Consider the following 20,746-nt stretch of genomic DNA (forward strand, 5'->3'; position numbering starts at 1 on the left):
ACTTTCAGGGGGCCAAGTTCGAATCCCAGCACGCACCTCTAACTTTTCTAAGTTATGTGCGTTTTAAGTAATTAAATATATCACTTGCTTCGACGGTCAACAATAACATCGTGAGGAAACCTGCATGCCTGAGAGTTAATTATTCCATAATGTCCTCAAAGGTAAGTGGAGTCCACCAATCCGCACTGGGCCAGTGTGGTTGGACTACGGTCTTAACCCCTTCTCACTGTGGGAGGTCCCGTAGCCGAATATGATGAAAATAAACATTTCCTTGCGGTTTTGCCGGTTAATTTATTAGTTAAATACGATGTTTAGGTTTAATTTGACTCGCACTATCGTTGTTTCTATAACTTGAACCGAGCAACCGTACAAGCTGATTGCAATCATTTCCCCACTGTTAATTACCGTAGCATTCTCATTAACAGTGTTGACGAAGCGCATCTTCTACACCGTTAAGTCATGTTACCCATTTAAATTACTCGCGGTTGCTGGTAGTCGGACGATCTTTCTGGCGCATTGGTTATCCATGTGGTTTTAAGCACAATTTGTAAATACCACACTACCGATAAAAAATTAAGCGTCCAGTATGATGTTGGCCATAGGTATAGCACTAATATTAGTCACATTATTAGACACATATAAGTCTAATATACACATAAGTCTAATAAAGCAAATTAGATTAATTTTCATAATTCATCATGGAATTCCGCAAAGTAACGCCTGTTTCTATCCGAGAGCTATATCAGTTATATTGTATGTTCTATCCAAGATCTATATAAGTTAAATTATGAAGAACGAGAACTAATGAGAACATTATGGGAAAAAATAAAAAAGGGCTAATATCCTCTTACTCTGAAAACTGTCCTAAAATGAAAGATATCTCTCTAGATAGTGAAGCGACAACACAGGAGTATGTTAAAAAGACTTATAACAAAGTCATACGTCAAAAATATCTTTATTCAAGTAGGTCAATAGATGGTACTTATGATGCGTACATTACATGAGAAATTTGTAGATGGTAGTGAGATAATGGCTAAACTTAAAACTAAAGCTACGATGGTTTCAAACGCATCTTTGGAGATTAGTACGTTATTTATATTGTATAAACACTCAATGCGATTCGCATGATGTCTGTCGCCTGTTTTCCTAATGAGGATTTTGGGAACCAAAAAAAAATCTCCATCTTTACTCTGATAAACGTGTTCCGCTGTCATGCATTTGCTTCACTACTCGTTGAGTTTTATGTTGGTCATTTATATTCTCCTCCGAATCGCCTCATTTCTGTTCGTTTGTTCATTTGTTACATTAAAGTGAATATTAGAATATTAAATATTTATCTTACCAGTCCGTTAGTTACTAAAATAATAATAATTGGTATGCGAAAAGTAACTTTAGAGGATGAAACAATTTAGAGCTAATATCAAGTTATGAAACAATTAAAATAACATTCCAAGCAATAATAATCGGTAATTGATTACATTTGAAACTTATAAACTGTTTAGACTGTACGCGTCAAGTTACAAATTACAAATTTGCTTCCTATTTTCATGTAGACTGAGAGGTTGTTAGCAGAATTTAACACCTCTCAGTCTTAAGAATTTCAAAATGATGATGGTGATTCATTAATGGCCCACTACAGGGCACGGTCATCTCCTACAGGTAACGGTGGTTAGACGCCCGAGTGGCGCAGTGGGCAGCGACTCTGCTTTCTGAGGCCGTGGGTTCGATTCCCACAACTGGAAAATGTTTGGAAAATCATGATTGTTTTTCAGTGTCTGGGTGTTTATCTGTATAATATAAGTATTTATGTGTATTATATTGATAAAAAAATATTCATCAGCTATCTCAGTACCCATAACAAAAGCTACGCTTACTTTGGGGCTAGATAGCGATGTATGTATTGTCGTAGAATATTTATTTTATTTTATTAGTATATTTATCTCCTTCCACGATGAGAAGGGGTTGAGGCCGTAGTCCAGCACAGTCCTGCCAGTGGGCAGGACTGTGTGGACAGTGGGAAGCGGTGATAGTGATCACCGCTTCCCACATCTGAGTATCGCCTCATCATTTCGCCTATGCATTTCTGTTGCTGGAATATTTATGTCATATACACATTTAAACCAATTGACGTCCACTTCTGGACATTGCCTCCAGCGGCTCCCAGCGACTCGCCTGAAGTCGTCTGTCCACCTTGTTGGGGGCCAACCTACGCTGCGTTTACCGGTAAAGGGTCGCCATTTCAGCAGCTTATGACCCCTACGTTCATCGGTCCTCCGAGCTAGGTACCCTGCCCATTGCCACTTCAGCGAAGCGACTCGCTGAGCTATGTTGGTAACTCTTGTTCTTCTACGGATATCCTCATTTGTCATATTCATCAAGTAGAGATACTCCTAGTATAGCTCTCTCGATCGCCCGCTGAATGACTCTGAGCCTTCTTACTATAAGCTACAATATTTTACGTGAACTATATATTTTGCTATGGAAATGCAACAACAAGATATTATGAGCAATCATGAACAAGTAATGACTCGGCTGGTCAAGTGTGTTGGCCAGGCCAGGTGTATAGAAATAATACATCTTTTATTTCTCTTAGAGTTTCAATCACGCACAGCTGTTTGAAGCTTTTAATCTCGAAAACATTGTATACGACCGTCCCCGGGACTACACCACTTGTACCTCACCTATCATCATCATCATCAACCCATAACCGGGTCTCCTCTCAAACTGAGAAGGGTTAAAGCCGCAGTCTACTACTCTCCGTTGAGAACACTATGGAAAACTCTCAGGCATGCAGGTTTCCTTACGATGTTTTCCTTCACCGTTTAAAGCAAGTAATATTAAAATTGTGCACGTAACTCCGAAAAGTCAGTGGTGCGGCTGGGACTCGAACTTTGTCTCCAAGACAGGAAAGCTGAAGCCTCAAACACTTAGCTATCACCGCTTCTTACCACACCTATAATAGCAGCATAAAATGTAATCAATAACGTTAGCAACTTTGACCTAAGTCAGAACATGAACAAAAAAAACGTATACAGAAGGCTAAGCAAAAAATTTCTACCATTTTTTGTACGTACAGTACTAACGGTGAAGCCATCATAAATGTGACAAAACTTTATATATTTATTTATTTTAATTTATGTATTTAGTATATGACTAACTTTATGTATTTAGTACTAACCGTACTAAATACATAAAGTTAGGGTAAACCCATAAGCACAGGATTTGCTGAAGAGTTCTGTCCTCTGTCTGCCATCATATTTATCAGATCTACACAAAATTTGGGCAAACTAATAATATGAGCTTTCCAGTTCAAGAGTAATTGATAAAATGGGTATAACTTTGACAGGGTTACATAGTGAAATCGTCGTGGACTTTCATCTCTTTAAAGGGAACTTTTTTGAGCATCGGGATAAACAGTCTTCTATTACTGTGTAGTATGAACTCAATTCATGCCAAGTTTCATTTAAATTCATTCTCTTGTTTCGGCGTGACAAAGACAGTACAGTTTTAGCTTCAGTTGGTATGAATTATCATACTAAAATTTAATCAGTTTAACTTATAACCATTTCTTATGAAGTTTAGACCCACTACGCTGCTTTAGTGTTTAGGCAATCTTATGGAGTCTTTTTCCTTACTTAATCCCAAACTATCTGGCATCGCGTATTTCATAATTTTTGACAAAATAAATCTATCTTTAAATTGAAGAAAAAAAAGAAACACTTTATTGCATGCAAAATTTAAAATAATACAGATAACAAGAATAAGAAATAACATAAAAATTAAGCCACGCAAAGACGGCCTTATTGCTGCAAGCAATCTCTTACAGGAAACCTTTGTATGACACAAACTGTGGCAAGGGAGCGGGACAGTGGTTAATAGGTACATATTTGATTGGTTTGACGCAAATAAATCGATGATTAGCTCCTAGACTAGACAGAAAATGCTTTATGGAAAACGATGAATATTTACAACGTCTCCCTTCATAACTCTTGGAAAGTTATCGAAACAATTTCCTGACGAATTTTGTATATATTTCTAGCGATTAATTGAATATTTCCACTTTGAAATTCTTGGAAACTTTATTAATTTATCGATTTTACAAAGATTTGAGGTTCTTTGTTCTATAACATTATTTTAGTAACACTATCAGCCCAATATAGAGTACTGGTCTCCTCTCAAAATGAGAAGGCTATATATAGTCCGTAGTCCACCAATTTCGGATTTGTGGCCTTTAAACCGATTAAACACAGTAAGCAGAAAATATAAATTTTAGGAATTCATAAAATTCATACAAAAATTATGGAACCAGCGGGATTGGAAACTGTGGGTCTCTGGCAATCGTGGCCTGAGCGCTTTGGCCACTAAGCTATGGCTTTCACACCGTTGATGTGTGTATACATATAATATTACATTTTATATCAGTGTTATAGCGACTGTATAGTTGTGATTAAGATATACACTGATATAAAAGTAAATTCTGAGTTAATGTAAATGCATTTTGATGGCCACACAGTCGCAGGTTCAAATCCTGTCGGTTCCGTAATTTTAATATGCATTGTAAAAATTTATAAAATGGATAATTCCTCCAAGTGTAGGTTAAAACACTAATAAAAATAAAAATTCAGGATTTCTTCGGCATGTAGGTTTCCTCGCGACGTTTTCCTTAATAGTTGAAGCAAGTGATATTTTAACTGTTTGAAATGCAAATGTGCGTTCTGGGATTTGAACTCGGCCCCTCGAAAGTGTAGCCGAAGTCCCAACCACTACACTATCACTGTACCAAACACTGAACGAAAATATACATCATGCTGACCTAAAGGTATTGTAAATAATTTAATATTAGATCGTATTAAAATTTCAAAACGCGGCTTTAGAACAATTCGGTTCTTCTCCCGGCATCCTTTTGACGACACGAAGAGTAAGTGAAGTTATATCAAAATTTCGCATACCTATGTTGATATTACGGGACGCGTGGCTTTGAACAATGCGAAGTATTTCACTTTAGCTGTACGTACATAAGCAGTACATGTACATTACGGTATATGTTAAACGGTACACGCTATGTGTCTGCGAACGCTACCTGTCGCGGTTTCACGTACCCTTCTTTAAGATAGAATTTAATGAGTGACAAGTATTATGAGCTAAAACGTTTGAAGAATTTTCAGTGTATTTCGTACGGAATATCGCACGTTAAAGCACAAATAATGCAAGTAATAAATAAAAGCCTAGCGTAGCATTGATAACTCAGTGGGATAGACTTTGACTTTAGTTTTGATTTGCATTTTAAGCAATTAAAATATCACCTGCTGCGACGGTGAAGGAAAACCTCAAAGTCAAAGTCAAAGTCAAAAATATCTTTATTCAAGTAGGCCCACAGGTGGCACTTTTGATGCGTACACAAGAATTACACGGTAGTGAGATGATGGCGATAACCACATTCGTAAACTTAAAACTAAAGCTACGAGGGTTCCAAACGCGTCCCGGTCTAAGAAGAAGCCCACAACAAACTTAGCCGGGTGTTTTCTTTTTTTTTTTTTTTGTTATCGCCATCTCACAATGTCATTTAAAATTATTAGAAGAGCAACCTGGTTAGAGCAATAATTTACACCCAAGCTTTTTTATCGTTTACGTAGTCCTTTATACTATAATAGGACTTTTCTATAAGCTTACGTTTAATACAAACTTTGAACTTTTTAATCACGAAACCTGCATACCTGAGAGTTCTCCATAATGTTCTGTAGCGTGGTGTAGTACGGCCATAACCCCTTCTCATTGTGGGGGGGACCCTTGCTCTGTAGTGGGGTTGATATGATGATGATGATGATGATGAAAGTTCTCAAAGGTGTGTGGATATTTGTCTTGAATTGGTATAGGCTGTTGTAGCCTCAAACAACAGTCACTATGCTTACCTAATTATAGTGGCTGCTTTCATATACTAGCATTTAGTAAAAAAATAATTAATTGCTATTCGTAATTTAAATGTTTAAAGTAATCTAATAATATTTTTAATACGGAAGTTTGAGTGTTTGTTGGTTACCTGTATTTTTTACGACCGTTAACAAATCTTGAGAAAATTTTGCACACATATAGTTTGCATCCGACTCGATGGTCTCCGAAAGCTATTGGTAAAAGTTACCTGCGGGGTTTCAAAAAGTCAAAGTCTCCGGTGAGAAAACCGTACGTACGGACGGTGCGGACATATTCGAGGGGGACAGGTAGTAAGCTAAAATCGATATGATCAAATACAATAATTCAACGAATCCTTTAGGAAAAATCGGCTGTCACGCTTTGAAAACAGTCATGTCCATGATTAAAAACCTAAACCGAGAACGGATGGAATCCCATTATACCCTGCGAAATCTAAGCTAAGCCGAGGCTTAAAATAAATCCATCCATATCTTATTGGATCAAAATGGCCGAGTCTTTATTCTCCAGGGTGACATTTGGGCCTAAAATATATCGACATTGTCAAAGTTAGCCCGCGGACATAACATATTCTAGTGAAGGAATAGCCAGTTCTAAACTGCGAGCATATTTTAACTCAACCTCTATCTATTCATAGTCTAAATATTATTTTTGAACAAGTAATTATTAAAAATACAAAAAAAACCCGACACAGTACCCATGCATGCATGGGTAGCCAGTTGATACCCATGCTAAAGGAGCTGTAAAAAAAAATTAAATTCGCCAATTTGTGGCAGCGGCCATCTTGGCCTTGAAATTTAATGTAGTTCTACTAGTCAAGTCATTCCCAATTTTCAAAAAACATAGCTAAGAACAATCCAAGGGACCTGTCAAAAAAAAACAGTATAAAACTGTTTAATGTAACAAAATTAAGGTTTAAATATATCCTATTATGATTTATAAAAAAAAATCTTTTTTAATTATAATACTAACCAAAGACCACACTCCATTACGAACGCCTTATTTTGGAATACTAAGATTTATAAAAAGTATAGTGCTATATTTATATAATGTTAATCACCTTTGTGGATCATCCAAGTATACGTGACATTAGCGAAATACAACGTGCCGGATTGGCACACCTAAAAGCCAGAAAAAGCAAAAGAAGAAAAAGAGAACTACAATGATACAGCCACGCCCAACACTTACTCCTGTTATCAGATAACTTCATAAAACCTTGTTTTATTTGTCTTTGAAAATATTAATAAAAGTGGCATTCAATATTAACAATTAAAACACCCAGAGCGTTGCATTTACAGTAGCTACTTCTAAGATTTCGGTACCTATTTAATTTATTGAAGAGATAACAGGCCATAATTTTATCGGGAGTCCTTACTTGGAACTTCTTAGGAGTTGGATAATACGGGCATTTCTTAATCACAGACTGTTTTATACTTTTTATGTGATTTAGCTTGAATGACATTCATTCATTAATTCACATTATTTTTGACGACCTGCCTGGCGCAGTGGCGAATGGTGTGGTCTTTTAAATAAATAAATAAATAAATAAATATACTACGACCATATACACATCACCATCTAGCCCCAAAGTAAGCGTAGCTTGTGTTATGGGTACTAAGATAGCTGTTACATATTTGTTTTATGAATATAATACACATAGATACTTATAATATACAGATAAACACCCAGACACTGAAAAACATTCATGTTTATCACACAAACATTTACCAGTTGTGGGAATCGCACCCACGACCTTGGACTCAGAAAGCAGGGTCGCTGTTCACTGCGGCACTCGGCGGTCGGTCGTCGGTCTTAGGTGAGAGGTCCCGGTTTCGATTCCCGGCGCAGACAATTTGGAAACTTATAATTATCTATGGTCTGGCCTGGTGGGATGCTTTGGTCGTGGCTTTTTACCACCTTACCGACAAAGCGATTTAACATTCCGCCACGATGCCATGTAAAAACCATAGAGTTATTAGTTTAACTATCAACAGGTTAACCCGCTACTATTATAGACTACATCATCAGTAACCATCTGGTAAGATTGCAGTAAACGGCTTAGTTGTAATGAATTAACAGCTTTTGGTCTACCAACATTGGTATTAAGTCAAACCAAAAATCAATAAATTTTTTGCAGCAAAAGCGCTGGGAAATATTCAGTCTGCTTTGCTTTCTCGCATCGGTAAGCATTCTATGTACCTAACTCCATTTTTCATCTCCAAACGTTCGTATGAAATGCTATGCACACTACCTTTCGATATCCTCGCTTCTTCGCCAATAAAACGTTCAGTGACACGACGATCCGGTAACACATTTTTTCGACTTTTTTACGTCATTTTGAAAACTGCACTCGCATATCCAAGTTAGAATCTTTGGAGGATTTTTGCAACGTAAAATTTTTTAGTTTCAACTCATAACCCACCTTGGTTATAAGTGTATTTACTTAAATATATTAAAATAATTAAAGATTTTAAACCAATATTTTCGTGGTTAATCAACATTTCTTAAATATTGTTCAAGTTAGTGTGTCCCGTTGTGACCATGATCCATGCAACTGGGTGGAAATATCGACAAATCCAAAAATATTATTGTGGTATGTACCCGTTGGACTATACTTAAGAAATATATACTATTAAAATTAAAAAAATAAATAATTGATTAGTAAAAAAGAAAAACATATTCAAGGAGATAGTTATAGAATTTAAGTACTTTTGAAACGTCAAGTCAGTCTGTTTGTACTGACTCTACCACCGGTTCGGAAGGCAGCTTCTAGAAGAGCCGGCAAGGAACTCAGCAGATTGCTCATTTTCAACATCATTTTACAGTTTAAGATCTGATTTTTTCCTATCTATCCCCCTGCTCTGTCCCCTCAGGGGGACAGATAGGAAAAAAAGTGTAATCTGTCCCTCTGCGCCCAATCAATAGAGTATTGCCGGCCGTTTGGGGCAGTGGGCAGCGACCTTGATTTCCGAGTCCAAGGCCGTGGGTTCGATTCCCACAACTGGAAAATGTTTGTGTTGAATATGATTTTTTTCTGAGTCTGAGTGTTTATATTTATCCATATTATTCATTAAAATATTCACCAGTCAGCTAAGTGCCCATAACACAAGCTACGCTTTCTTTGGGGCTAGATGGCGATGTGTATGATAGACCACTTAACAATTATTCGTTGTAAAGTCAACATCTCCTGAGGATGCTCCGGTTTCGGAGCGAAACGTGCGTAGAGGGTACATTGCCGAGGATCTGTTAGGTGAGGAGTGTACGAATTGAAGCAATTATAAATTACACCATTCAGATTGTGCTGCTGTTCGCAGAGTACAGCAAACTTCTTCTATCCAATGATAGATGGCGATGATATTGTCCTGGTATATTTATTTATTTATTTTAGTTCCGTAGAATCTGGTCATGTTATGCTTTTAAAAAGTTTTTCATGAGATGATGTTTCTTCAGTAGCCTTTAACAGTCCACTGTGGGACTAAACGCCTCCCCCAATGAGAAGGTTTGCCCGTAATCATGCTGGGCAGACGGATTGGTGATTACAGTAAATTGTAGTAGTAGTTTCGAAGACGTGCTGCCCGGTCTCCGTTATATTCCCTTAGTCTGCTCGTACGACAACCGCGGGAAGACGAGGGGTGGTGACAACTGTATTCTGATGTGCCGTCACCAAACGGATAAATAGATAAGACAGATAAAATTATGTGAACATTATTACATGATTTATCTGCGCTTGTTTACTGTACTTCGTTACTTCAGATTTACTAATGGATCAAAATCCAATCACAAGCGTTACTATTAATTCTAATAAGTTGAAAATTATTGTAAAATAAAGCCATCACTAAAATTGTACAAATAAAATTTCATCAGCTTGAGGCAAACGTCAACAGAATTTAAAATAAAACTAGTTTTACTAGTACTATAAGAGCTAGAGTCAAAAAAGGTTGTATGAGTATTTTACGTATTTAGGCTGCAAACATTTTTTATCCAAACAGCGAAATGGGTTTAAAATAAGCATGTATATGTTTCCATCAGATACATGAGAACAGATTACCTTTATAGAGAGATTACCTTTATAAAACAGTAGAAAGTTTCTGTGTTATAAATCATTCACATAATATTTTAAATCAGTTACAGTTGTAGTTTACATATTTCAGCATCAGCTGTAAAAAGTTATAGCACGACTTTTTATTTTGCATGGTGTGATATTTACATTATACACATCACGGAATCGTATCGAAATCCATAATCGCTTGGCATCATGTATTTGTCAGTGCAATGGTTACTGGCAACGGTCAAAGCCTCCCACAAGAACAAAAATAAGAAATTATAAATATCTTAATTGCTCCCGCTTATAATCGAACCCGGAACCTCCCACTTGTAAGACCAGTTTTAATGAATTATTGTATGGAAAACATCGTTAACCGGCTCTCAGGCTATTTCAAATAAAATGCAGCTAAAGTACCTAGCAAATGGAAAATCTAAAATAAAAGCGATAATATTATCACGTTTAAGAAAATTACTTTCTCTCAAGGGGAGTGGAATGAATAGTTTAATGAAGTTTTCTGAAACGAAGATAATATTACACTTTCAGCAAATACAGCCACTTTTGAATCAAAGTTCGTTGAACTGTTAGTATATTGTGAGATAGCGTTAAAGGGATGGTTTATAATCACATACAATTGTTTTTATTTATACATCTATAAGTTAGCCCATGATTGCAATATCACCTGTATGTAAATGTTGATGCAGTTAAAGATGGTAACTGGCTAACCAGTTAGGGGGTTAGCCAGTCATATTAAACCCGTATCCCAAATCGGTTTCTACCAGACATCGTACGCTTGAGGGGTTTGACTCGGCCCCGAATGTGAAGTCGAGCGTACCCAATGCGCTATCACCACTTCACCCCCTTAGATATCCGAAATTAAAGGAAGCCACTTCTATTTTATTTATTTCATGTAGATCATTTTTCTAGTACCAATTTACAATCATTTATGTTGGCACCCACACTATGCAAGCCTGTATCGTGGCCACATAAATTCAAGTTTCTTATACTGTAGGCTATAAACATACTGATAATAGCCTGGCAAACATAAAATGAATTAGGTAACGAACACAATTTAATTATTCTACTTACCTTCACTGTAATAGTAGGGCGGAGGGCCGTTTTGTTAATGAGAGGGTTTTGAACCTCTAATTTACCCCGTAACTCAACTGTGGGCTGGAGGCCAGGAGAGGTATATTATGGTCTTAACTCCTTTCTAATTTACAAACGGCTGTATTATACTTGTTAAAGGCGAGGCCTTAATGCAAATTGTATAGTCTCTAGTAAGTCAGTACAACTAAAGATTTCATAATATGCAAGAGAAAGAAGAAAAAACTGAGTAAAATTTTTGTACAAACTTTAAAGCAGAAGGGGTTATTTAATAACCATTTGACGGGCTATTGGCGCAGTCGACAGCAAACCTGCTTTCTAAGTCCAAGGCCGTGGGTTCGATTCTCACAACTGGAAAATGTTTGTGTGATGATCATGAATGTATTTCAGTGGCTGTGTGTTTATCTGTATTTTAAAAGTATTTATATTATTCATGAAAATATTCATCAGTTATCTTAATACCCATAACACAAGCTACGCTTACTTTGGAGTTAGATGGCGATGTGTCTATTGTCATAGTATATTTATATTATATTTATATTTTTGTATTCAAAAATATAATTTTTATTAATACATAACTATAACCTAAAATAAAGTATTTAAAAACTAAATAAAATCTAAAACGTCCTCGAAACCACCGCAGTGAGGCACAGTTCCTAAGATGCTGGCAGCATTGCCCCTTTGGATGGCCAAACTAATTCGTTGGCCAAGCTAAACTGCCCGCTCTAGGATCACCGGAAGACTCGATAACCCTTTTCGATAATTCTTTGAAAAGGGCTCTTGCCTCCGGACCCTACGGTCCCAAAGTCTCTACTCCAAAGTCACTTTATTATATTTATATTATATTTATATTTTCTTAGAATGAACATTATATAAGATAAGTAAATGTTGTCAAACATTACTTACCTAGTAGAACTGAGAACTCATTTCAGACTAGAGCAAATTATTGCCATGACAGCCAACAACAGCCGTAGCCTTTATTTAAAACATTTTGATGCTTAAGTTTTTCTTGGTATAAGTGCCAAGTAAAACATAAGAAGCTTAGTAAATATATGGCTGTTTATGTTATCCGTTGCAAAAAACTTTTTATTTGCGTTTTTATAGCTGTGTAGTAACACAGTTTAGCAAATAGTTAAATTAGTCTGGGGTGAATGTTTAAAAGTGTTTTTAATATAGATAGCTACTATTCAGTAGCTTCAATAATAATTAACCCTTATATAATAATCTAATCATTTTATACTAGGTGAACCACTTGCTCGTTTGCCTTATACCAATATAAATATAGTACGTTAACTCTATATACAACGTGAAATGAAAACCGAAATAATACTTTAGAGGCTTTAGAGGTATTTTATTTACGGTCTCTGAGACTTTCCTGTAAAACCGAAACGCTAATAGTTTTTGAGTAAATCAATTATGCCAAAAGCAAGAGTAATGTTAAGTGAATGTCACTTTATTAGATACGCATAACGTAGCGTAGGTACTATGCACGTTTCGGTCTTTTATCTTAAAAAGGGTTGTCATAAGTAAACACTGAGAATGTTTTGAATTAGCTATGCTCCTTTTAATTTTACATATTTACAGGTTGATTACTTATGAAATATACTTATGCAACCTTCAACAGTATTTTTTAATTCCGTTACACGTCGTATAAACCATATTAAGACACACACTATATAAAAGATTAAAATGTAAAAAAAAAATAAACAATATACATTAGGATAATAAACGTGTTAAAATTGTAAATTCAAGTAGGCCTAACAAGCACTTTTGAAACGTCAAGTATGTTTATTTGTAGTGTCTCTACCACCGATTCGGAAGGCAGATTCTACCAAAAAGAAACCGGCATGAAACAACAGTTGCTCTTTTCCAACATCATTTTACAATTTAACAATCATTGTTCTATTTTGTGTGAGATGAAAGCGGAGCGACTTGCTTCCAGGCAACGTTGTCATTAAGAAATTCATCAATAGTGTAGCAACCTCGATGTATTAAATGTATTTTATCTTATATTACTTTTGGTATATATCATGTTGATTGTTCGCAGGTTTCCTCAACCCTCGCTCGGACGACTATCCCCGATCTCCAGCCAACTACGGCTTGATGGACCAGATAGCTGCCCTGCACTGGATCAAAGAGAACGTCGCAGTATTTGGTGGTGACCCAACGAATGTCACGCTGATGGGCCACGGAACTGGCGCAGCGTGTGTACACTTCCTCCTTACTTCGCTTGCAGTACCGGAAGGTAACTTCAAATTTTATTCTTACCCTCGTTGTGAATATTAAATTGATTTGTTCGAAAGAAGAGTGTTAACTCTTGTTTTGTTCATCAATACTAGTAACTTCGTGCTATAGCCATTTGAGGTGTGTGATCAAGTAACAAGGTATTTGGGTTAATGCCTAATGCATCTAATAACTGTGTATGGTATTTTTTTTATTTTACGACAACTTAGCCCTTTACTGCAATCTGGTGGTAACCTACCTAAATCTACCTGGTGGTAACTGATGATGCAGTCTTAAGATAATAGCGGACTAACTAATAAATGTTTATTTATTTATCTGCTGTGACTACATAAGCATGCATCCAAACATTACTGTCGTAAAACAATAAATTGAAATGGTAGTCATACGATAGAAACAAGTGAGAGCACTGGTTTCTAAGCGACATCGCACCGGAACACTTAATCGCTTAGCGGCACGTCTTTGGCGGTAGGGTGGTAGCTAGCCACGGCTGAAGCCCCCCACCAGAGCAGACCAAAGATCAGAAACTCAGAAATCTTAAATTTCCAAACTGCCCAAGTCCGGACTAGAACCCGAGACCACCCAATAAATTAACAGCGCTCACCGTTGCGCTAGGGAGGTAATCTTCCTTCTGTTAAAGATCTCAAGTTGTAAAGATCAAGTAATATGGACGGAAGAGCGTTCCAAACCCGAGTTATATTGCTTTGTGAAAATAAAAAGGCTATTGAAGATATGATTTTTTTTTGGTTACTATAACCTATCTACACCATTATGTAACAGAATGATAAAAATACAGTAATAATCAAAAACTGAATAAAAAAAAATACATAAGATATTAATATTAAATACACAGAATAGTTACAAATTAGAATTTGTTCCTCCAGGCAGCCCTATGTGGAGTTTAAAGTATAGCTTGTAAATTGGAGAGTCGTATCTATTTATTAATGCCTTCAGAATGCCAATACTGCTTCTACGTTATTTTCATCAAGGATGCTGTTCGTTTCCTTCTGATGGCAAAAAAGTCATCAGTATGAGCCATTGCGAATATTTCAGATGCGCTACAATAACGTGGTAACCCCAACAGTATTCTGAACTCTACACCTCTACTTATTACAATAATGATGATACAGAGATATATACTTTATGGCACGATGGTTAAAGTTGAAGAGGGAATGACGTAGAATAATTTTTAACCTTAATGACCTTTTTAACTATGCTTGAGCCAATCACGGAATAGTTTCGTTTACTGGTGATAAACTCATGTTTAAAATTAAACGACTAGAAACAACTCTTGACGATGTGAACAACTCTGTCGCTAAAGTATACAATGGTTCTAGGCTACTAACGTGGCTCTTAACGGAAAAAAAGTGAATGAATGTTGCTTAACACAGAAAAACCATTGTACAACTTAATAATGAGGAATTGGATCTGGTAGATCAGCTATCTTTCTAGTAATAACGTTAGAGACTAAACTAATGGGGCCATCCAAAAATAATTTATTGAACAGACTTAGCTTTGCAGCGTACGTGGTTAAAAAGTTTCTTTATAAGACAGATATAGAGACTGCTAGGCTTGTGTATTTTAGTTTTATTCACAGCATTATTTTTATATTTTTTATTTGTGTTTTTACCTACACTTGGAGGAATTATCAATTATATAAATTTAAAACGCGTATAAAAATTTTCGGAACCGACAGGATTTGAACCTGCGACTCTCGGGCAATCGAGGCCTGAGCGCTTTCACCAATTAATTATTTCACTAATTTCGGCTCTCCTACCGTCGATGCCGACACTAGTATATGCCTTTCACATCAGTCACAGCATTATGTCATAAGGAATGCCTTATGACATAATGCTGTGACTGATGTGAAAGGCATATACTATGCAATGGTATGCATAATACAATGGTATTATGGGGTAATGCTGCTGATATTGATTCTTTTTTCAAACTGCAGAAGAGGGCTGTTTGTGCAATATATACAATGGGCTTAAGAAAGTCATTAGGGGTAAATTTAAATACGTTTAATGTAATGATGATGCAACGACAGTATTATTATTATTAAATTCTTTTTACACAGATAAAAACAAAATACAAAAAGGAACACTATAGATAAAATAAAATAATAATAAAAAACTAGCTTCGGTGTGCAAAGGCGGTCTTATCGCTAAACCGATCTCTCCCAGACAACCTTGTGCGAAGGTAGTTGTTATAAGGAAAAGGTTAGTACCACAGTGGGTATATATACAGTATATATTTATAAAAAAGTTTAAGTATGACTTGCTCTAACTTCAAAACTAAATATTAATTTGATGGGAGACCAAAAAAAATACCCAACTAAGTTCGTTGTAGTTTCTTCTCGAGCCCGTTGGGAATCCTTATAGCTTTAGGTTTAGAGTGGTACACAAAGTTATCTATGCCATCTATGCCATATATGCCATCTTTTCGTCAGAAATCCCTCAGTGCCTGAAGACGAAAGTCTTCGAACAGTGCGTGTTGCCAGTGATGACCTATGGCTCTGAAACATGGTCGTTAACTATGGGCCTCATAAGAAGGCTTAGAGTCACTCAGCGGGCGATGGAGAGAGCTATGCTCGGAGTATCTCTACGCGATCGAATCAGAAATGTGGAGATTCGTAGAAGAACCAAAGTTACCGACATAGCTCAACGAGTCGCGAAGCTTAAGTGGCAATGGGCCGGGCACATAGTTCGGAGAAAGGATGGACGTTGGGGTCCCAAGGTGCTGGAATGGCAGCCCCGTACTGGTAAGCGCAGCGTTGGTCGACCCCCAACGAGGTGGACAGACGACATTAAGCGCGTCGCAGGTAGCGGTTGGATCCAAGCGGCTCAGAATCGTGGAACTTGGAACTCCCTACAAAAGACCTATGTCCAGCAGTGGACGTCTATCGGTTGATGTGATGATGATGATGATGACAAAGTTATCATCTTCTGCTCACAATGATCTAAACATATATTTATGAACGCGTCTTAAAGTGCCTGTAATAGGCCAAAATGAATAAAAAAATTTGAATAATTATTATTATTATTAAACTCTTTATTTGTATACCACAACATTAACATATTTAAAATATAACAAAAACAGAAACATATCGAAAGAAGTAGTAATACAAAAGGCGGCCTTATCGCTTAATAGCGATCTCTGCCAGGCAACCTTAGAATTAGAAAAAAAAAGAAGAGGAGAATAGACTGCTGGTGGTACAAATATTAAAATACATACATGCGAATAACTACATGCTAATACATAAACTAGTGTACACAAAAAGATAAAAATTAAATAATATAATTAATAAATAAAAATAAACTAATATATATAATAACAACACTTACATATTTAAATACTATAACATACAATAAATGAGTAAGTATATACATACTATTAATAGTCGTTAACAATATAATGATATATTTATTAGATAGGTAGAGTAGATAAGATAAGTTAAGCATATAAGGTACGCTCTTCAAATTATGTCGTAAAATATACCATCAAATTGTCTACCTTCTGACAAGAAGCTAGACTTTTAGGTTATGCTAGATTAGTTATTCTTCTCCTATAATACTGCGGGCACGTTAATTTGAAGAATCTAAATTCGCGTTACTTATACCTAATAGGTCAGGTCAAAAACCTGGAATAGGTATATGCCTAGCTTCAAAGTAAGCGTAGCTTGTGTTATGAGTACCAAGATAACTGATGAATATTTAATGAATAATATACATAAATTGTATTTATATCTTATTTTATTTTTCTCTTTTAATAATTTATTATATTAGTACGTAAATTTTTGTATTGTTTTATTGTAATTGCGATTTCTCTTCTATCATGTATATTTCTATCGTTAAGGTTCCTAATAATAAGGTCGCCCGTTGCCTATAATTTTTTTTCTGTATATTTTTAATTTATCCTATACTATACTACTAATAAAGATGTTTAAATAAATAATTAAAATAAATATATACTTATAATATACAGATAAACACCCAGACACTGAAACACATTCATATTCATCAAACAATCACTTTTCAGGTGTGGTAATCAAACACACCGCCTCGGAATCAGAGAGCAGGGTCACGGCCCACTGAGCCAATCGGCCGTCTAAAGATCGTCGACACAAAAAAGAAAATAATGTATTCACCAATAGTCGTATTTTTACAAATTCTGGGATTATGGAAATTAAGCTTAATTTGCTATGCTCCACGAACAGCAGGAGAATCTGTATGGTGTAATTTATAATTTCTTCAATCCGTATACTCCACACCAAGCAGATTCTTGGCAATGTACCCTCTACGCACGTTTCGCTCCGAAACCTGAGCATCCTCAGGAGATGTAGACTTATTTATTGTACTGATTGAAGAAATTATAAATTACACCATACAGATTCTCCTGCTGTTCGCGGAGCACAGCAAATTAAGCTTAATTTTCATAATATATTATGGATTTCCGCAAAGTAACGTCTGCTTCTATCCACTAAATTCTGGGATAAAAACAGTTACAATATCTAAAGATGTATAAAGAAAAAGTTATATGAAAATGTTACTATCCGTCCTTTCATCTAACTCTAAGCTAAAAAATAAAATCGATCGTTTGCTTAATTTCGGTGTAAAGTAAGGTCAAACAAACACACTTTCGCATTCATAATATAAGCAGGGATTTTCCGTTACATTTTGTTATTACTGCGCCATTAAATATAACCGAGGTGGCTTAATAACCGTTAAGATGCTATTAAATATAATTGAGAACATCTTCTTCGTTCATGATAAGACAAATTATTTATGTCGATGTTATTTCATGTGCTCGTCAATTCTAAACGGATTTGGTGATTGTGGGGATAACTGTGTAAGCAAATTTTGTATCATACATGTCTTTTTAAATTCACTGTAACTGCACAGTGTGTCACAGGCTGCGACGTTAACGGGTCGCGCGCTTAATAAACATAATATACGTCGCAATTAGTATTTAAATTGGTCACCCTCTCCAATCCCTAGTTCAGTTAACATTAGTAGAGAAGAGTCTCTACAATAATTTTATTGAATTTCCATAGAATTTTAATGTGTGATAATGAGATGACAGCATTATTTTTTCTTTATTCCTCTACGAGCTAGACCTTGACCGGAATTTCATCTTCGCGAAAGTGAAGTTAAAGCCATTATTATTAGCCATTGGGCTATCGCCGCTACTACACTACTTGTTACTAACAGTATTTACACTTGCCATGGAAACACTAAAGGTAACCTAAATTTATAACATTTAAGTCAATTTATTTTTTTTTGACTCTGGCATCATAGTTTTTAAAAACCGAATATTTTGGCGGATTGACGAGGTGTGCCTCAGACTGGAAACCCGCAATGCAACTCGGAGGCAGAAATAATCATGGCAGAAGTAGTTCCCGGGACAAGCTCTGCCACAAAAAAGCTTTGTTTTTTTCTCTTAAACAAGTCTGAAGTAATTTCAATTTATAATTTGTCATCATTTAAGGTTAAAATTAATAATACATTATTATTATTAATTAATAATGAATTGGATCATTGGGGCTTAGGTTTACAAACTCTTATTGGAACAGCGCAGAGGATCCAAGCTTGAAATCAAAGTCAAAAGTGAAAAATATCTTTATTCAAGTAGGCCCCCATAGGTGGCACTTTTGATGCGTACATAAGAATTACACGGTATTGAGATGATGGCGATAACCACTTTCGTAAACTTAAAACTAAAGCTACGAGGGTTCCAAACGCGTCCCTGTCTAAGAAGAAGCCCACAACAAACTTAGCCGGGTGTTTTTTTGACGTGACAACGTCTTATAAATTGGTTTGCCGGGTGACACTTCAAGAAACTGCGTTACGCTCCGCTCACGTTATGCGCTCACAATGAGAGCGAGTGAGAGGCACGCGTCCCTTCCACTCGGGCATGGTTAGCCCGCCTAAGAGCGAGAGAGACAGACATAAAAAGTGAAAGGCACGCGTCCCTTTGTAGTAAACGCTGTTTCATTGTACGCAAATGTATTGCAAGTTATTGTATGTATATTTGTATATAAATACGTATGTATGTGTAAAGGTAAAAATAAAATTTTGTTAATATGAAATTCAGTGCGAGATTCTTTGTATAAATTAATGTTTTAAATATAATTCTTTGTATAAATAAATGTTTTAAATTGTTACTATTATTTCATCCTTCTTCCTACTATACGAATGAATATTCACATTAAAATTATTTTACCACTCAAAGTCGTTGTCACGTAAAACTTTCGCCCGTATACCGACTTTACAGGCAACCAATTTTTTTTTTGTTATCACCATCTCACAATGTCATTTTAAATTATTAGAAGAGCAACCTGGTTAGAACAATTTAACACCCAAGCTTTTTTATCGATTACTTAGTCCTTTATACTATAATAGGACTTTTCTATAAGCTTACGTTTAATACAAACTTTGATATTATCATTATCATTTCTACTATTACATAAAAGCAGTACGGCCAGCAGTGGTGACCTCAGGATGAAGACGATGTCGCGTAGAAACGGATTAGGAGTATGGATTTAATAACTGCCATACTCCTTAACAGATTATCCCGCTACCATCTTAGACTGCATCATCACTTACCACCAGGTGAAATTGCAGTCAAGAGCTAAATTGTAGTGGTATAACTTTCTAGAACAACATAATATAAGATAGGGATATATCATAGCCCATTGAGAAATACCAAACAAAGGGATCGCTATGAGCGTTTAGGATAAATTGTGCCATATACAAACGTAAACATCTCGAGTAAGCTAATACCCTGAACTCAGTTTACATAGGTCTGTTTGTTTCATACTATAACTCTATACACATAACTGCGAGTATGCACAGACAGTAATAGTCTAATAGTGGAGTTGATATATTCAAGCTTTGTCATGAAAACATCAATGACGCGGTATTTTTGGCCCACTTCAGATTCATATTTTCCGGGTTTTATATCTATAGTCTATTTTTACCCCACTGCCACTGGAGATGATGATTATTATGTATAGTCTGTTCTTAGCCCACTTTAAAAGGAACTTTATGTTTTTGGGTACTATATTATACCTCACTGCATTTTTATCTTTCGGGTAATATATGTACAGTCCAGTGGGGTAACCACTGCGGATGAAGTTAAATGTTTCCAAGTATTATAATATGTATAGCCCATTTTTACCCCACTGCAGGGGGAGGTTAATATTTTCCGAGTATTATTTGTATACTCTATAGCTACCCCACTGCGGAAGGAGATAAATATTTCTAGGTATTATAATATGTATAGCCCATTTTTACCCTACTGCAGGGGGAGGTTAATATTTTCCGGGTATTATTTGTATAGTCTATAGCTACCCCACTGCGGAAGGAGATAAATATTTCCAGGTATTATAATATGCATAGCCCATTTTTACCCCACTGCAGGGGAGGTTAA

At 36.0% G+C, this 20,746-nt stretch overlaps 1 protein-coding gene across 1 annotated transcript in view; it reads left to right on the forward strand.

Annotated features, from left to right (window-relative positions):
- Positions 1 to 20,746, forward strand: part of LOC120637824 (neuroligin-4, Y-linked) — a 172,908-nt gene that overhangs the window by 114,243 nt on the left and 37,919 nt on the right. Inside the window, exon 4 of the mRNA XM_039909851.1 lies at positions 13,122 to 13,319. Coding sequence (XP_039765785.1) covers positions 13,122 to 13,319 — 198 coding nt within the window. The remainder of the gene's footprint in view (positions 1 to 13,121; positions 13,320 to 20,746) is intronic.

Source organism: Pararge aegeria, chromosome 4, assembly GCF_905163445.1.
Source record: "Pararge aegeria chromosome 4, ilParAegt1.1, whole genome shotgun sequence".
Classification (NCBI taxonomy): Eukaryota; Metazoa; Arthropoda; class Insecta; order Lepidoptera; family Nymphalidae; genus Pararge; species Pararge aegeria.